Source organism: Malaclemys terrapin, chromosome 1, assembly GCF_027887155.1.
Source record: "Malaclemys terrapin pileata isolate rMalTer1 chromosome 1, rMalTer1.hap1, whole genome shotgun sequence".
Classification (NCBI taxonomy): Eukaryota; Metazoa; Chordata; order Testudines; family Emydidae; genus Malaclemys; species Malaclemys terrapin.
The window spans coordinates 349,470,855-349,484,799 of NC_071505.1; the positions used below are offsets into that span (position 1 = coordinate 349,470,855).

The 13,945-nt window shown below is 40.8% G+C and overlaps 2 protein-coding genes across 2 annotated transcripts; one reads left to right on the forward strand and one right to left on the reverse strand.

The window, feature by feature from the left end:
- The first annotated feature begins 1,760 nt into the window (after positions 1-1,760).
- On the forward strand, positions 1,761-2,715 carry LOC128830232 (olfactory receptor-like protein COR8). The gene has a single exon (XM_054016019.1). The coding sequence runs from the start codon at positions 1,761-1,763 to the stop codon at positions 2,697-2,699; it is 939 nt and encodes a 312-aa protein (XP_053871994.1). The 3' UTR covers positions 2,700-2,715.
- A 6,129-nt stretch (positions 2,716-8,844) lies between these two features.
- On the reverse strand, positions 8,845-9,810 carry LOC128830234 (olfactory receptor 1019-like). The gene has a single exon (XM_054016021.1). It carries the CDS (start codon positions 9,787-9,789, stop codon positions 8,845-8,847), a length of 945 nt encoding a protein of 314 aa, XP_053871996.1. The 5' UTR covers positions 9,790-9,810.
- Positions 9,811-13,945: the final 4,135 nt, after the last annotated feature.

The window sequence follows — 13,945 nt, forward strand, 5'->3', positions numbered from 1 at the left end:
AAAACAAGCTGGTTGTGTTTGATAAAATGGGGAAAGGGGGGAGCCAGAAGAAGGAAACAAATGGAGAAAGTCTCACTTTTGAGGCGTTACATAGTTTTGCCTTCATGTCTCTTCAGCCTTATTTCTTCTCTCTTTCTCTCTCCACTCTCCCCACACTCCTCTTCTATACAGCAATTTCTCCTTTTATCTCATTCTCTCACCTGTGGCTTCATGCAACCCCCCTATGCTCCCTCTTCAAGCATCCTCCCTCCCCCTCCTTCAGATCCTTGCCTTGCACATTGCTTTCCATTGTCGCTTCTGTGCCAAAATTATTTCTTCACCATTTCCCACCTGTATCATATTCCTGTGTCACGGCGAATGACCTAGAGAGATGAAGGACCTGGCAGTGTGTACCACTAGTAGGCATAAGAAATTGGGACTGGAGTCAAGTGGCCAGAAATCTCCTAGAGCAAGGATAGCATAGATTGAAGGCACAGTTGCCAATTCTCATGATATTTGGTGCTTCTCTTAAAGCCCCAGGTCCTTCAGTCATGTGATCAGTTAAGAATCTCCGATTTTTTTAAAGTATGTTTCTAGCCCTAAGGGTTGCTAAGAAAAGCTTGAAAACGTGACTCTCTCCAGGGCCCAGAAACATTGTTCCATTGCAATTTGCTGACTGAGTGAAATTGGGACATTTCGTGAAGAAGGGCCAATTTCACTGCAGCACCATGGAATTGAGGAAACTCTGCCTGCATCCGAATCCTGCCTGGTTTCTGCTAGTTCACCTGCCCAGCTCCTTTGCAACCTGCCCAGTGGCCTGCTAGCAACCTCAGAGCTTCCAGAGTCCATGGCCTTGGAGCAGACACACATGCCGATTGCTCTGGGGGCTGGGAACATCCAAAATTGTCAGTGTCCATGACTCCAGGGATCCGTTCCCTTTTTCAGAAACTTTTCAAAAACTGTGGGTTTGTTCCTAAACCAAATTCTGAAAAATAAAAATCTTGCACAAAACAGAATTATCCTTCCCTGCCCCATCTCTAAACCCCGTGTGTGTTATTTTTTAAAGATCTCAAGATTTTAAGCCAATTGCATGATGTTTGGAAGCCTGAGTCATGGTTTTCAAATCCTTGAGATTGGCAACACTGCCAGGGGATGTTTTACAAAGCAGTAGTAACCAAGTGACTGGGGCATAACAGACATTGTAGTCATCTAAAAGGATTATCTGGAATAGGGTGACCGGATGTCCCGACTTTATAGGGACAGTTCCGATTTCTGGGTCTTTTTTTCTATAGGTTCCTATTACCCTCACCCCCATCCCGATTTTTCACATTTACTGTCTGGTCACCCTAATCTGGAAGGATTTAAAGTATGAGTGCTTTCTAATTTACCCTCAGTGAGCAGACAATATAAAGTACCAAGCTCAAACTCAAACACATGCCAGGTATATTTCATTGGAGAACATTTGTGATAATGGACATGAATCTGGAAACTCCCTATGGGGAACTTGATGCCTAATTCCAGTCAATTTTATGGAGACTTGGATGACTAAATCTCCTAGACAGCCTTGAAAATCTCAGTCCTATTAAAAAGTGAGTGTAAATCTAAAGGTCCATCCCAACTCTTCCCAGACATCACGGCGGTTGGTTTCCTGTAAGATATTCACTACCCACATTCAAGCCCGGCGGTGTCATTCAGATTTAATTCATGCCATGAAATTTCCTTCTTCCATGCTGCTCACTCTTGTTATCCCGGCAGGTATGGTTTCATGCACCCCTGTATAAATGGCTGAGGGCAATCACAGCATAGTGACCCAGTTCATCCTCCTGGGGCTGACAGATTGTCAGGAGCTGCAGATACCCCTCTTCGTGGCGTTCCTGGTGATCTACATTCTTACGCTGGTGGGGAATCTTGGGATGATTGTGTTGATCAGGGTTGATCCCCGACTCCATTCCCCCATGTACTTCTTCCTCAGTAACCTGTCTGTGGTTGACCTCTGCTACTCCTCAGTCTTCGCTCCAAGGATGCTGGTGAATTTCTTAGTGGGGAGTAAAAGCATTTCTTACTCTGCCTGTATTGCCCAACACTTCTCTTTTGTCGTGTTTGTGACCACAGAAGGGTTCCTGCTGGCCGTGATGGCATACGACCGCTATGTAGCCATTTGTAACCCTCTGCTCTACACCGCTGTTATGTCTAAGAGAGTCTGTATTCATCTAGTGGCCAGCTCATATGTAGGGGGGCTCGTGAACTCACTGACCCACACATGTGGCTTGCTGAGGTTGTCGTTCTGTGGGCCCAACATCATCAATCATTACTTTTGTGACACTAACCCATTGCTGAAGCTTGCCTGCTCTGATAACCACATCAATGAGATTTTGCTTGTAACGTTCTCTGGAGTTATTGCCATGTCCACCCTCCTGTTTGTCATAATCTCTTATCTGTACATCCTCTTCTCTATCCTGAGGATCCGCTCCGCCAAGGGCAGGCTCAAAGCCTTCTCCACCTGTGCCTCTCATCTGACAGCTGTCACCATGTTCTATGGACCTGTGAGCTTAAGCCACATACAACCCAGTTCCAGCTACTCACTGGAACAAGAGAAAATCTCTGCTGTGTTTTATACCCTGGTGGTCCCCATGTTGAACCCCTTGATCTACAGCCTGAGGAACAAGGAGGTTAAGGATGCTCTTAAGAGGGTGATAGACTGGAAAAACATTCCCAGCTAATTTGTCACCATGACAATTCCAGTCAATTGAGAAGAACAATTGGAAGAAGGGTAGGAGTATGCTCTATGTGTTAATGCCTTGATTTGTGTATCACAAATGTTGTACAAGAATTAAATGAAACTCAAAGAACTGATGTAGCATGTGGAAATTATGTTTTACAATTGCTTGAGAGGAACAATGTTACCTAAGGTCCTGTCATTATGTGGCTGTTGGAATATAGACACCTTTCCTTGTTTCTTGACCATTAATCTATTTGAAATGGTGCCCTGCAAGGTTATCTGAGATTAAAAATAAAATAAACTTGCTTCTAGGTTTAATTTCTTAATGTGATGCTTTAATTAATGCTCAGTATGTAACTTGCACTATGAGAATTCAACGCTTTTGCTCTCGTTAGTGTCTGGGCCTCATACGGGCTGCCACAATTGATCTCTATCCCCTTTATAGCAGCCCTTAACCTAGTTGAAGACTGTTATCAGGTCCCTCCTCGGTCGTCTTGTCTCAAAACAAAACATGCCCAATTTTTTTAAAACTTTCCTAATAGATCAGGTTTTGTAAACCCTTTTTGTCATTTTTGTTTTTCCCCTCTGGACTCTCTCCTATTTGCCCACGTCCTTTCTAAAGCGTGGCTCCCAAACCTAGACACAGAACTTCAACTGAGGCCTCACCAGTGCCAAGCAGAGCCATACAATCACTGCCTTGGTCTTACACACAACACACCTGGTAATACACCCTAGACAGCCCTTTTCACAACTGCAGCTCATTGTTGGCTCATACTCAACTTGTGACCCACTTGAACTCCCAGATCCATCTCAGCAGCACTTCTCCTAGCCAGTTATTCCCCACATTGTATTATGCATTTGATTTTTCCTTCTAGAGTGAAGTACTATGCAGTTGTCTTTATATTGATCACATCTGTATTCATACTAGTGCTATATCCATCTATTCTTAACCAGTGTTATTGTATATACTTAGGCTTGGAAGGAATAGATTTTTCTCAATAAATGTTGGTCATTATTGATTTCACCATATGCACACAAACCAATGAAAAAATTATTGCCATCAATAATAATTGAAATTTACAGATAGGCAGAATGAGAAAAACTGCAGCTTGAGAATGTATTAGAGTTTGATTTAAGGATATTTATTTTGTATATTTTGACATGTGATGTTGACAATTTGTGTTTTAACATTTATAAAGCTTTAACTTTTTGAATCTCAGTGTCGGCTGTCATTAACAAAATTACGTCTGACCTCCCATTGTCTGATCCCCCATAATTTCCCGCAATTGTAAAGATTTAAACATTTAAAATAAAAAAGGCTTAAAAATAAAACATTGATATTATCAATTAAAATTATAAAAAACTTACAAATCAAATTCTGACAAGGCTCTAGCAACTTGTTATTCAGCTTTATTCTCAATCATCTTGTTGTCACCTTGTGTTGCTCCCCATCTGTTTGTCATCTGTACCGTTGTCTCTTATTTTCAGCTTACATTACAAGCTCCTTTGGCCAGAGGTTGTTTTTTTGTTATATGTTGGTACAGCACCTAAAAGAATGGGGTTGGGATTAAGCCCAATACTAATGAATTAATGAAGTAGTATCAATAATAATGGTCATGTAATGTTACTCCCACCAATGCTATATATTTCAGAGGGGTAGTCGTGTTAGTCTGTTTCAGCAAAGACAACAAGGAGTCCTGTGGCACCTTAAAGACTAACAAATTTATTTGGGCATAAGCTATGATGGGCCAGAACCCAGAAGATTCCAACCCACGATAGCTTATGCCCAAATAAATTTGTTAGTCTTTAAGGTGCCAAAGGACTCCTTGTTGTCAATGCCAAATAGTGATTTTATAGGTTTACTTACAGCAATGCTATAAATTGATAATATATTTTAAGGGCTAAAAAGGACAATGACATCGTTTAGTCTGACTGTATAACTCAGGTCACAATTCTATACAGTTATCCTCTGTATTAAGCCCATTAACTGGCATTTTATTAAGTGTAACTTCCAGAGAGCCATCGGGTCTTGATTTCACAGCAGCTGTAGCTGGATAAACCGTCACTTCCCATGGTAGTTCATTCCAGCCATTAACCACCCTCACTGTTGAAAATGTGAGCCTCATGACTAATTTGAATTGGGATAGTTTTACTCTGAGCAACACAATATATTGTTCATTAGAACTGGGGGGAGAGGGGAGTTGGACCAAAATACTTTTTTTCTGAGGAACGCAGATTTGGGTTAACTGAAATATTTTATGAATCTGTGTCAAATGAGATGAATTGTTTTGCTTTGATCTAAAATCTCAGAAAAATCTAAAAGGTCTCAATATTTTAAGTTTCCCATTTAAAAGACTTTTTGTTTCAAAATTTACTTCAATTTTATTAAAAAAAATAACAATTGCAAAAACAGCAACTGATCAAACAAAACATTTCATTCAACTTGTCAGTCAGCCAAAAAAATTGAAATTTTTGGAAAAAAAATCAATTTGGATCAACCAGAAACTAAATTTTTCATTTATGTTTCAGACTAGCCAGCAACCCAAGAAATCAGCTATTCACAGAGCTCTTTTGATCATACAATTTTTTTTCTCATCATTGCTATACACTGATTAGCCCTATTCTCACCAATGATACAATTCTATTGCGTTAGGAACCGGACTCTACAGCTAGCTAATGTAACTCCCTACATGGCCGCATAGAAGAATGCCATTTTCTGGTTTAGTTTAATCCAGTAAATTAAGAGTGTCCATACCAGGAGCTATTCAGGAATAGCTCTAGTGCCTTAAATTCACATATTATCTTGCTCAGGAATAGCTTCCCAATGCAAACAAGCCCCTGTTCTCACCAACACTGATTTAGAGCTTTACTTTCACCCCTCCATGCAGAGGTGAGACACTGAACAGCAAGGTTTAGCAGTGGGGAAATGAATTTATTTGATGTTTTTCCATCCCGAAGAACCCAATACAATTGGGCAAACATTCTGGTGTAGCTGAATGTGCATTTTTCTCTGAAAAAAAGTTTCAGCCAAAGAAGTTTGGCCAGCAGTAGTTAGGATACTTTCTACCCCATGGAAATGCCTTACACTTAAACTCTGCGAGGTAGACTTGAGCCAAGGGATAATAGAGTTTAGCCCATTGTGATTAATGGTGAGAGGACATAAATCCACTGAAGCACACTCAGATGCAACTTCCTCCGGGATTCAAGAGTTGACCCGCTACCCAACCCCATTCACGGGGGTTCTTTTTATCTTGCATTAATAAAGTTTCAATGAAAAATATTAGAGCGCAATATTGGATCAATCATAGAATCATAGGATTGGAAGGGACCTCAAGAGGTCATAAGTCAGTCCCCTGCACTCATAGCAGGACAAAGCACCATCTAGAACAACCCTGACAGGTGTTTGTCTAACCTGCTCTGAAAAATCTCCAATGATGGAGATTCCACAACCTCCCTAGGCAATTTATTCCAGTGGTTAACCACCCGGACAGTTAGTAAACTTTTCCTAATGTCCAACCTAAACCACCCTTGCTGCAATTTAAGCCCAATGCTTTCTGCACTGGAAAATACTGATTCATCAAAAATGAAATATTCTTGTGGGAAAATTCCAGTTTCAATGAATTACTCATTTAAAAAAAATTGAAAGAAAAAAGAAGCTTAACATTGTCTAAATGTTCATTTTTGACATTTTCAAAACGAAAAGTTGCCTTTTTTTAGTTCAAAATTAATGTTTCAAAATGTTAATTAGCTCATTATTTTGTTTAATGTTCATATAATTTGAACTATTGGAACAAAATATTTTGATTGATCAAAATCAACTTTCCCCCAGCTTTTTGGTTTGTGGAAAAAAGGAAAATATCAGCTTTGGGGATGGGACATTTTTAAAATCTCCAAAATTTTCATGGGACAGGAAATCCATTTCCTGCCCAGGTTTAATCTTTGGTTCCAAACTAAAATAATCCACTCAGTGAATAAACAAGCATCTCCCCCAGCCTCCACTAGTAGAGGTTTTATACTGTATTCAAACCTGAAGCCAATTCCTTATGGAAAATTTCCATATAATTTTATTAGAAAAATATGTCAACGTTCTATAATATTCTTACACCGACTGTAACTGAGCATGCGGCTGTATCCAGTCAATGAGTGTTATGTATTGCGGTATTAATGTTAACGGAATACATGGGCCAAGCAGCTAGCTACATTTCAGGGCCCTGGGGATGTTCCAGTTGGAAGTAGAAACTGATGGGCTCTGGTATTTTGTTTTAATGCAGTCTCCTGTTTCCCTGAACTCAGGAGGTCCTAAGAAAGAAAGGACCAATTTTTTACTTTACCACCCCCAGCTTATGTAGCCGCAGTGACAGAAGCTCTCTCTAGCTTTTTCCGGGGTTATGCTGTGCTCATGCCTACTGCATGGCTCTCTCACTTTTTAGTTAGTTGAGATGGTCTGGAACTGTTATTAATGCTGCTGTTGTTGAAGTCTGATCCTGCTTTTTAGAAGACAAAACAAGAAAAGACTCCGATTGACTTCAGTCAATATTGGTTCAGACTGCAGGAGTTTAAGTGGGGATATAAAGGCACCAAACTCCCATTCCAGGGAGTTGTCCAGGGAACTGGATGTCTAACTGCTCATTGAAAATGTGTATTTGCTCATGGGCAGTGGTTGATTGCACGATGGGGTTTCCAATCCTGTACCGGTATTAAAGTGTTGAAAGGAAAATAGTCCTTTTATGTTATGGCACTATAGCGTCATTCCATTTTGTACATATATGGAAAAATCATAAGCAGTATTCCTAGGAGCACAAGAAGAGGATTTAAGTGATCGATGATTCAGACAAAACTTCCCTGGACTAACCAGAGCATATCCAGTATGAATATTCAAATGTCACCGTGTGTAGGAAGCTTGCTGGTGCTATGAATAGTGATAGCCGCATCACACTAGTACTTCATAATGTGTACTAGTACATCACAATCGTACATCATTATAAATTGATTGGACTACATTCATTCTTGATCTGTCCCCATATCATTCTCTCAAGACAAGGGAGTTACTTCAGGGACGAACCTGTCTCACTGTTTACAAAGTCCAAAGAAAGCCAAAGAAAGCAGACCATTGATATACACCTCTACCCCGATATAATGCGACCCGATGTAACACGAATTCAGATATAACGTGGTAAAGCAGTGCTCCGGGGGGAGGGGGCAGGGCTGCACGTTTCGATGGATCAAAGCAAGTTCAATATAATGCGGTTTCACCTATAACGCGGTAAGATTTTTCGGCTCCCGCAGACAGCATTATATTGGGGTAGAGGTGTAATTTCAGGATTGCCAGAGAAACTCTTTCATAGGTTGGAGAGAAGATAAATAAACAAAAGCCCTACATAAAACGGCAACAGTTTTCAATGAGTAAAACCAGTGGTTCTCAACATTCTCCAGCCTGTGACCCCATGTTAAACAGAAAAAAAGGTTTGGGATCCCTCTTAAGTTTTGGGATGCTCCCCTTCCATCTAACCATGAAGACAGGGAGGCTGGTTGTGATGACTGGAAACAACCTCCTCTGTTGAGAACTCAGGAGTAAAACAATGTCCTCTTCATGTCGGCATGATGCAGCGGTGAGAGAAGATACTCTGATTTGGTGCAGGCTAGCTCTGCATGACGAAGGTCAACTCTGCATTATTCAGACTAAGTCCCTAAGCTCACCAGAGAGGACTTTTCTGGGGAATTTATCATTACACATTCCGAGAACATGGCCGATCGACCTAAGCTGAGCTTTGATAATCGTTACCTCAGTTCTGGTTGCTTTGATTCAGTATGTTTAACAGTGCCCTCCACTGGATGAAATCTCAGAACCGAGGAAGGATACATACAATCTTCTCATCCTCTCACCTGAACTCCAACCTGGCCTAAAACATAACAGGCAATGGCAATTGTCCTTTAAGCCAAATATCAGAGCATCTTGCTGATTCTGCATAGTGTCACAGACCGTCATTCATGGATCTTAAAAACAGCAATTTCTAATATTGTATTTGACTGGGTTCCATTATATGATTTTCTGTACATCACATGGAGTGGCTGAGTCATAGAAATAAGGATAATGACAGAGAACTCACTCTTATTCCATCTACTGTTTATTGGTTAAAATATAATGATTATAATGACCAAGAAAAAATCTTCTTGTATATCACCCTTTTAAAGGCATCATTTACCTCCTTGTTTCGCAGGCTGTAGATCAGGGGGTTCAACATGGGGATCACGAGGGCATAAAACACAGAGGTAACCTTGTCTTGGTCCATCACGTAGCTAGAACTGGGTCTTAAATATATACATATCAGCGTCCCATAAAACATAGTGACGACTGTCAGGTGGGAGGCGCAGGTGGAAAAGGTTTTGCGTCTCCCCTTGGCAGAACGGATCCTGAGAATGGCCAGAAGGATGCACATGTAGGAGATTAGGACACCCAGGAAAGTAGTCATGACAATTACAGTAGAGAAAGTGAAAAGTACAAGGTCAGTGACATGGGTGTCAGAGCAGGACAGCTTCAGCATGGGGGGCACATCACAGAAGAAATGGTTGACAACATTGGAGCTGCAGAAGGACAGACTGAATATAAATAGAGTTTGCACAACTGAATTCACAGAGCCACATACATATGTACCAGCCACTAACAGGACACAGTGTCTCTTGGACATAATGGCTCTGTATAGCAGTGGATTACAGATAGCTTTGAAGCGGTCATACGCAATCACAGCCAGGAGGCAACATTCATTGGTCACAAAGAAACAGATGAAGAATAGTTGTGCCGCACACTCAATCAAAGGAATGGTTCTAGTCTCTGCTACAAAGGTCATTAGCATCCTGGGAGCTATGGCAGTGGAATATCCAATATCTACAATGGACATCTGGCTTAGGAAAAAGTACATGGGGGTATGAAGTCGGGTTTCAACCATGATTAACGCTATCATCCCAAGATTCCCCATCAGGCTGACCACATACATCACTAGGAACAACATAAAGAGGGGGATCTGTAGATCTGGATGATCTGTGAATCCTACGAAAATGAACTCGGTCACCATAGTGTGGTTTCTCTCTGCCATTTATTCCAGAAACGCTCTCCTCTGCTGGTGAAAAAAAAATAAAGATTAAAATTAATCACTGGCCAATAAAGTACTGAGTACAGATCCCTCATAATCCCTGTGATTGTTCCTGGGAAACAGTGTATAAACATAGGAAAGCTGAAATACATCGAAGGACACTCCTAGGGAATGTTCTCTTTGTATTCCCCACATGCTTTCCATTAGAGATAGGACATGTTCCAGCTACTGAAATATTGTGGACTCTGTGTTAGGGTGACCAGATGTCCTGATTTTATAGGGACAGTCCCCATTTTGGGGGCTTTTTCTTATATAGGCACTTATTACCCCCCACCCCCATCCCAATTTTTCACACTTCCCCTCTGGTCACCGTACTCTGTTTTAATATGCATGAAACCATCCAGTGGGTCAAATCTTCTATAAAATAAGAGATACATAGATTGGGAGTGTTTAGTTTAGAAGGGAGGCAAATAATCTATCAATGTATGCAAGTAATCAATGCTATAGAGTTTATTCATGGTGTTTGATTTTCTCTTCCTAATCAAAATGACCTCAAAGGGCACAAGTGATGCTCAGTGCCCCTTTTATATAGGTGCCTAAATATAGGTTTAGGACCTAATATGAGGCAGCCCCAGTGAAAAAGTTTGGTATCACTAAAGTGTCACTGTCCTATTGGAGTCAGTGTATGTTTTACAGACATTCTTTGTAACTACATGCATTATTTTTCCTCCCTGTTACAAATCCTCCTAGAGGTAATAACACTTGTAGGTGGTGTGGACTGTAACTGATTCTATGATTACTTTTGACTCAGATTCACAGAGCCTAGAAATGAGAAAATGCATCTCCTAGGGATAAATACTAAGTTAACCTGTGGAACTCCTTGCCAGAGGATGGTGTGAAGGCCAAGACTATAGCGGGGTTTTAAAAAGAACTAGATAAATTCATGAAGGATAGGTCCATCAACAGCTATTAGCCAGGATGGGCAGGGATGGTGTCCCTAGCCTCTGTTTGCCAGAAGCTGGGAATGGGCAACAGGGGATGGATCACTTGATGGTTACCTGTTCTGTTCATTCCCCCTGGGGCACCTGGCATTGGCCACTGTTGGAAGCAGGATACTGGGCTAGATGGACCTTTAGTCTGACCCAGTATGGCTGTTATGTTTCTATGGAATTTCACTGCTACATGCACAAAGATGCTCAAAAGATAATAATAATGACATTTCTTACCAGTCATGGTGTAGGTGTAAACGCAGTAAATTCCATTGTATTTGGTGGAGGAAGATATGGACTGGTTTGACTCCTCATTAACCAATTGACTTCAGCTGAACTATACATTCACACTTGTGTGACTGAGATCAGAATCTAATCAGTGACATGGTAACACAACGTGAGATGTGTGCGGATGGGACCAAAGCACCTCATGTCCGATTGTAGTCTTTAGGATAGAAAGAAAATGAGTTGGAGATAATTTGTGAGTTTCCTAGTTACTGGAAAAACACAGGTCTCTGGATTCTGCATATTCCCTCTGTCTTTACACCTGTGCTAGACGAGTAAAAAGAAATGAAATTATTTTTAATAAATATAGGGAACATAGGAATTTCCATACCAGATCAGACAAATGATGCATCTAATTGAGTATTGTCTATGCATTAGCAGTCTTTGTTGTGTGCTTCAGATAAAGGGGCAAAGTCCTCACAGTAGGAAGTTATTCAATAACATGCCTATAGGGTGTCGGAGAAAAACAGAGTTCTCACTATTTGTTTAGGTATAGCAAGTCAGATGCTTTATTAACTCTCACAATTGCGCAGAGGGAGAGAGCTAAGCAGGTCTCTCAACAGGTAAACAATTACAGCAAGCATTTATACCTTTTGTTACAGACAATAATGAGCAACAGTTGCATTTTGTTTATACATAGGCCGTCTTGATATCTCATTTCCTCACTTGTTTTGACTCTTGCCAACATACAATATTTTCTATACCTTATCTACACAAGGTCTTCTACACCTTATCTATACCAGGTCATAATGACTTCTTACACAGTTCTTTCTCACCTGCCTCACACAATCCTCGCTTCTACAAATCTCGCGTTATCAGGGTTACAGTTAGCCTGACTCTTGCTAACCAACTGTCATGTATTGCATCCCCTTCCTGTCAGTTCTTTCTCTGCTTCCACAACCCCCCCCCCTTTTGTACTACTAGTACAACAAACATTTTCAAATCTCTATTTGCATTAAATCTCGGAATTCAGATTCTACATCAGATGCTTCAACCTTAGGGGTTTTGATTGGATGTAATGACAATGCATGATGAGCATGGACATGAAAGGTATTACTATTATTACGTCCTTTACAACAACAATAACATACTCCTGCACAACACAAGCAATAACATTCCCATAGCGATAATATGATGGGGTTGTTGTACAATCTTAGTCATAGAACACAATACATCATACTTAGTACATAAGGTGGATACTCTATAAGCTGTCTGAAAGGCATACTTTTTAACTTGATACATATTTTGAAGCATGTGAATTTGCCCTTGTACTTCAGAGATTTTCTGAACCTCTGGTAACAGTGAAAGCAAATTTTGAAATCGATCAGGTACTAAACTAGTCCAGTTAAAGGGTATCTGGAACCTAAGGACTACTTGCAAAATTCTATCTGCAGGCCAGTAAATAATATGATTGCCTGCAGTGGTAATGAGATTAAAATGTATGTCTTGCAATGTGGTGGCTTTAACATACACACAGCTATCATTAGCTTAAAAAAATAAGTGTCCTGTCAGGGTAGTTCCTTGTCCCCTACCCTCCCAGCAAACGTAGTCATGAAGAGTAACAACTTCTCCTGGCTTCAGTTTACGGATACACTGAAGCTGTGGGGGTTGTAACGGCCAAAATGTCCATTGACTCCCTAACCCCATCCAAATGTCAGATGTAATCCCAGGAGCACTGACTAAAAATCGATTGGGCATACCAGGAGGTCTAATTTCCCAGATGTCTCGGTGAATTACCCAATCCCACATTCATCCTCCCCATGGACCCGGCAGGATTCGGTATGTGGGAGCCCACACCCCCTGAACCGGTCCATATGCTTGGAAGGAGCACTGAGAACGTCCATACTACCACCCAGAAAGTTTCCAAGTATGTCTCCATGGCCACAGATCAGATGGTACTCCTGATGTGTCTGTAAGGGCAGTGGGCCAAGCCTGGTGCTCTAGATCATTCCGAATGGCCATTAGCTGGTTATTCAAAAAATCCTGAATCTCTGAGCATGCTAGATCCCACTGCAATGCCTTCCCAGCCTCAGTGATATTCAATACCATCTCTGTCAGCAACTTCTGGGTCATTGAACTAAGGGCGGAAATAACATGTAACTCATCAACTCCAGCCTGTACCTGGGTTAGTTGTGCTCCAGAAACAAGGCCAATGGCCTTCTCTAGTTGCCCCAATTTCTCATCATGTTCTTAGTTCTTAAAAATATTCCAAACTGCTGCTGCATTATTGGCCCCATCCCAAAGGGATCCGGTCAAGTCTTTCTTCTTTCTAGAGGAAATAACCCAAGCCCTCTGTTGTGCTAATCTAATGGCAGCCCCCTGTGAGCAATTTGGGTATGTAGAGGTAATCTGGAAACTGGATAAGGGCAATGAAAATGTAACAGTCCCTAGTGTAGTGTTAATCACAGTCCATTGATATCCTAATACATCTCTCTTTGGTGTAGTACTATACCACATTTGTTGGTTGAACACCTTTATGTACTTCAGGGAGGCATTGATATTAATGGCATAAGAAGGGGTGTATTGCAATAAGGTACAGGTCACATTATTAGTCACTGGAATAATTTCTATGCAGGTAAAATTTCCAGTGGCAAAACAAACTCTGGGTATTTGTTTAATTGTTCACTAATTGGGTGACCAAATAACAATAAGGGCCTCTCTCATTTAACACAGTGCAAATTCCAGGAACATTCGCTATAGAACCCATCAATTGCAATTACAGATTCTTGGGGTTCACGGGTAGTAATATCATATACTTTTATCTCCACTGATCCATTCAATTGTTCGCTTATATGGGATATCCTGAACCTTAAAAATATATTTTTTCAAACAATATTTAAATAAATCACTAAAGTGTGAAGGCCTTAGTCATTGGTTTTATCAGA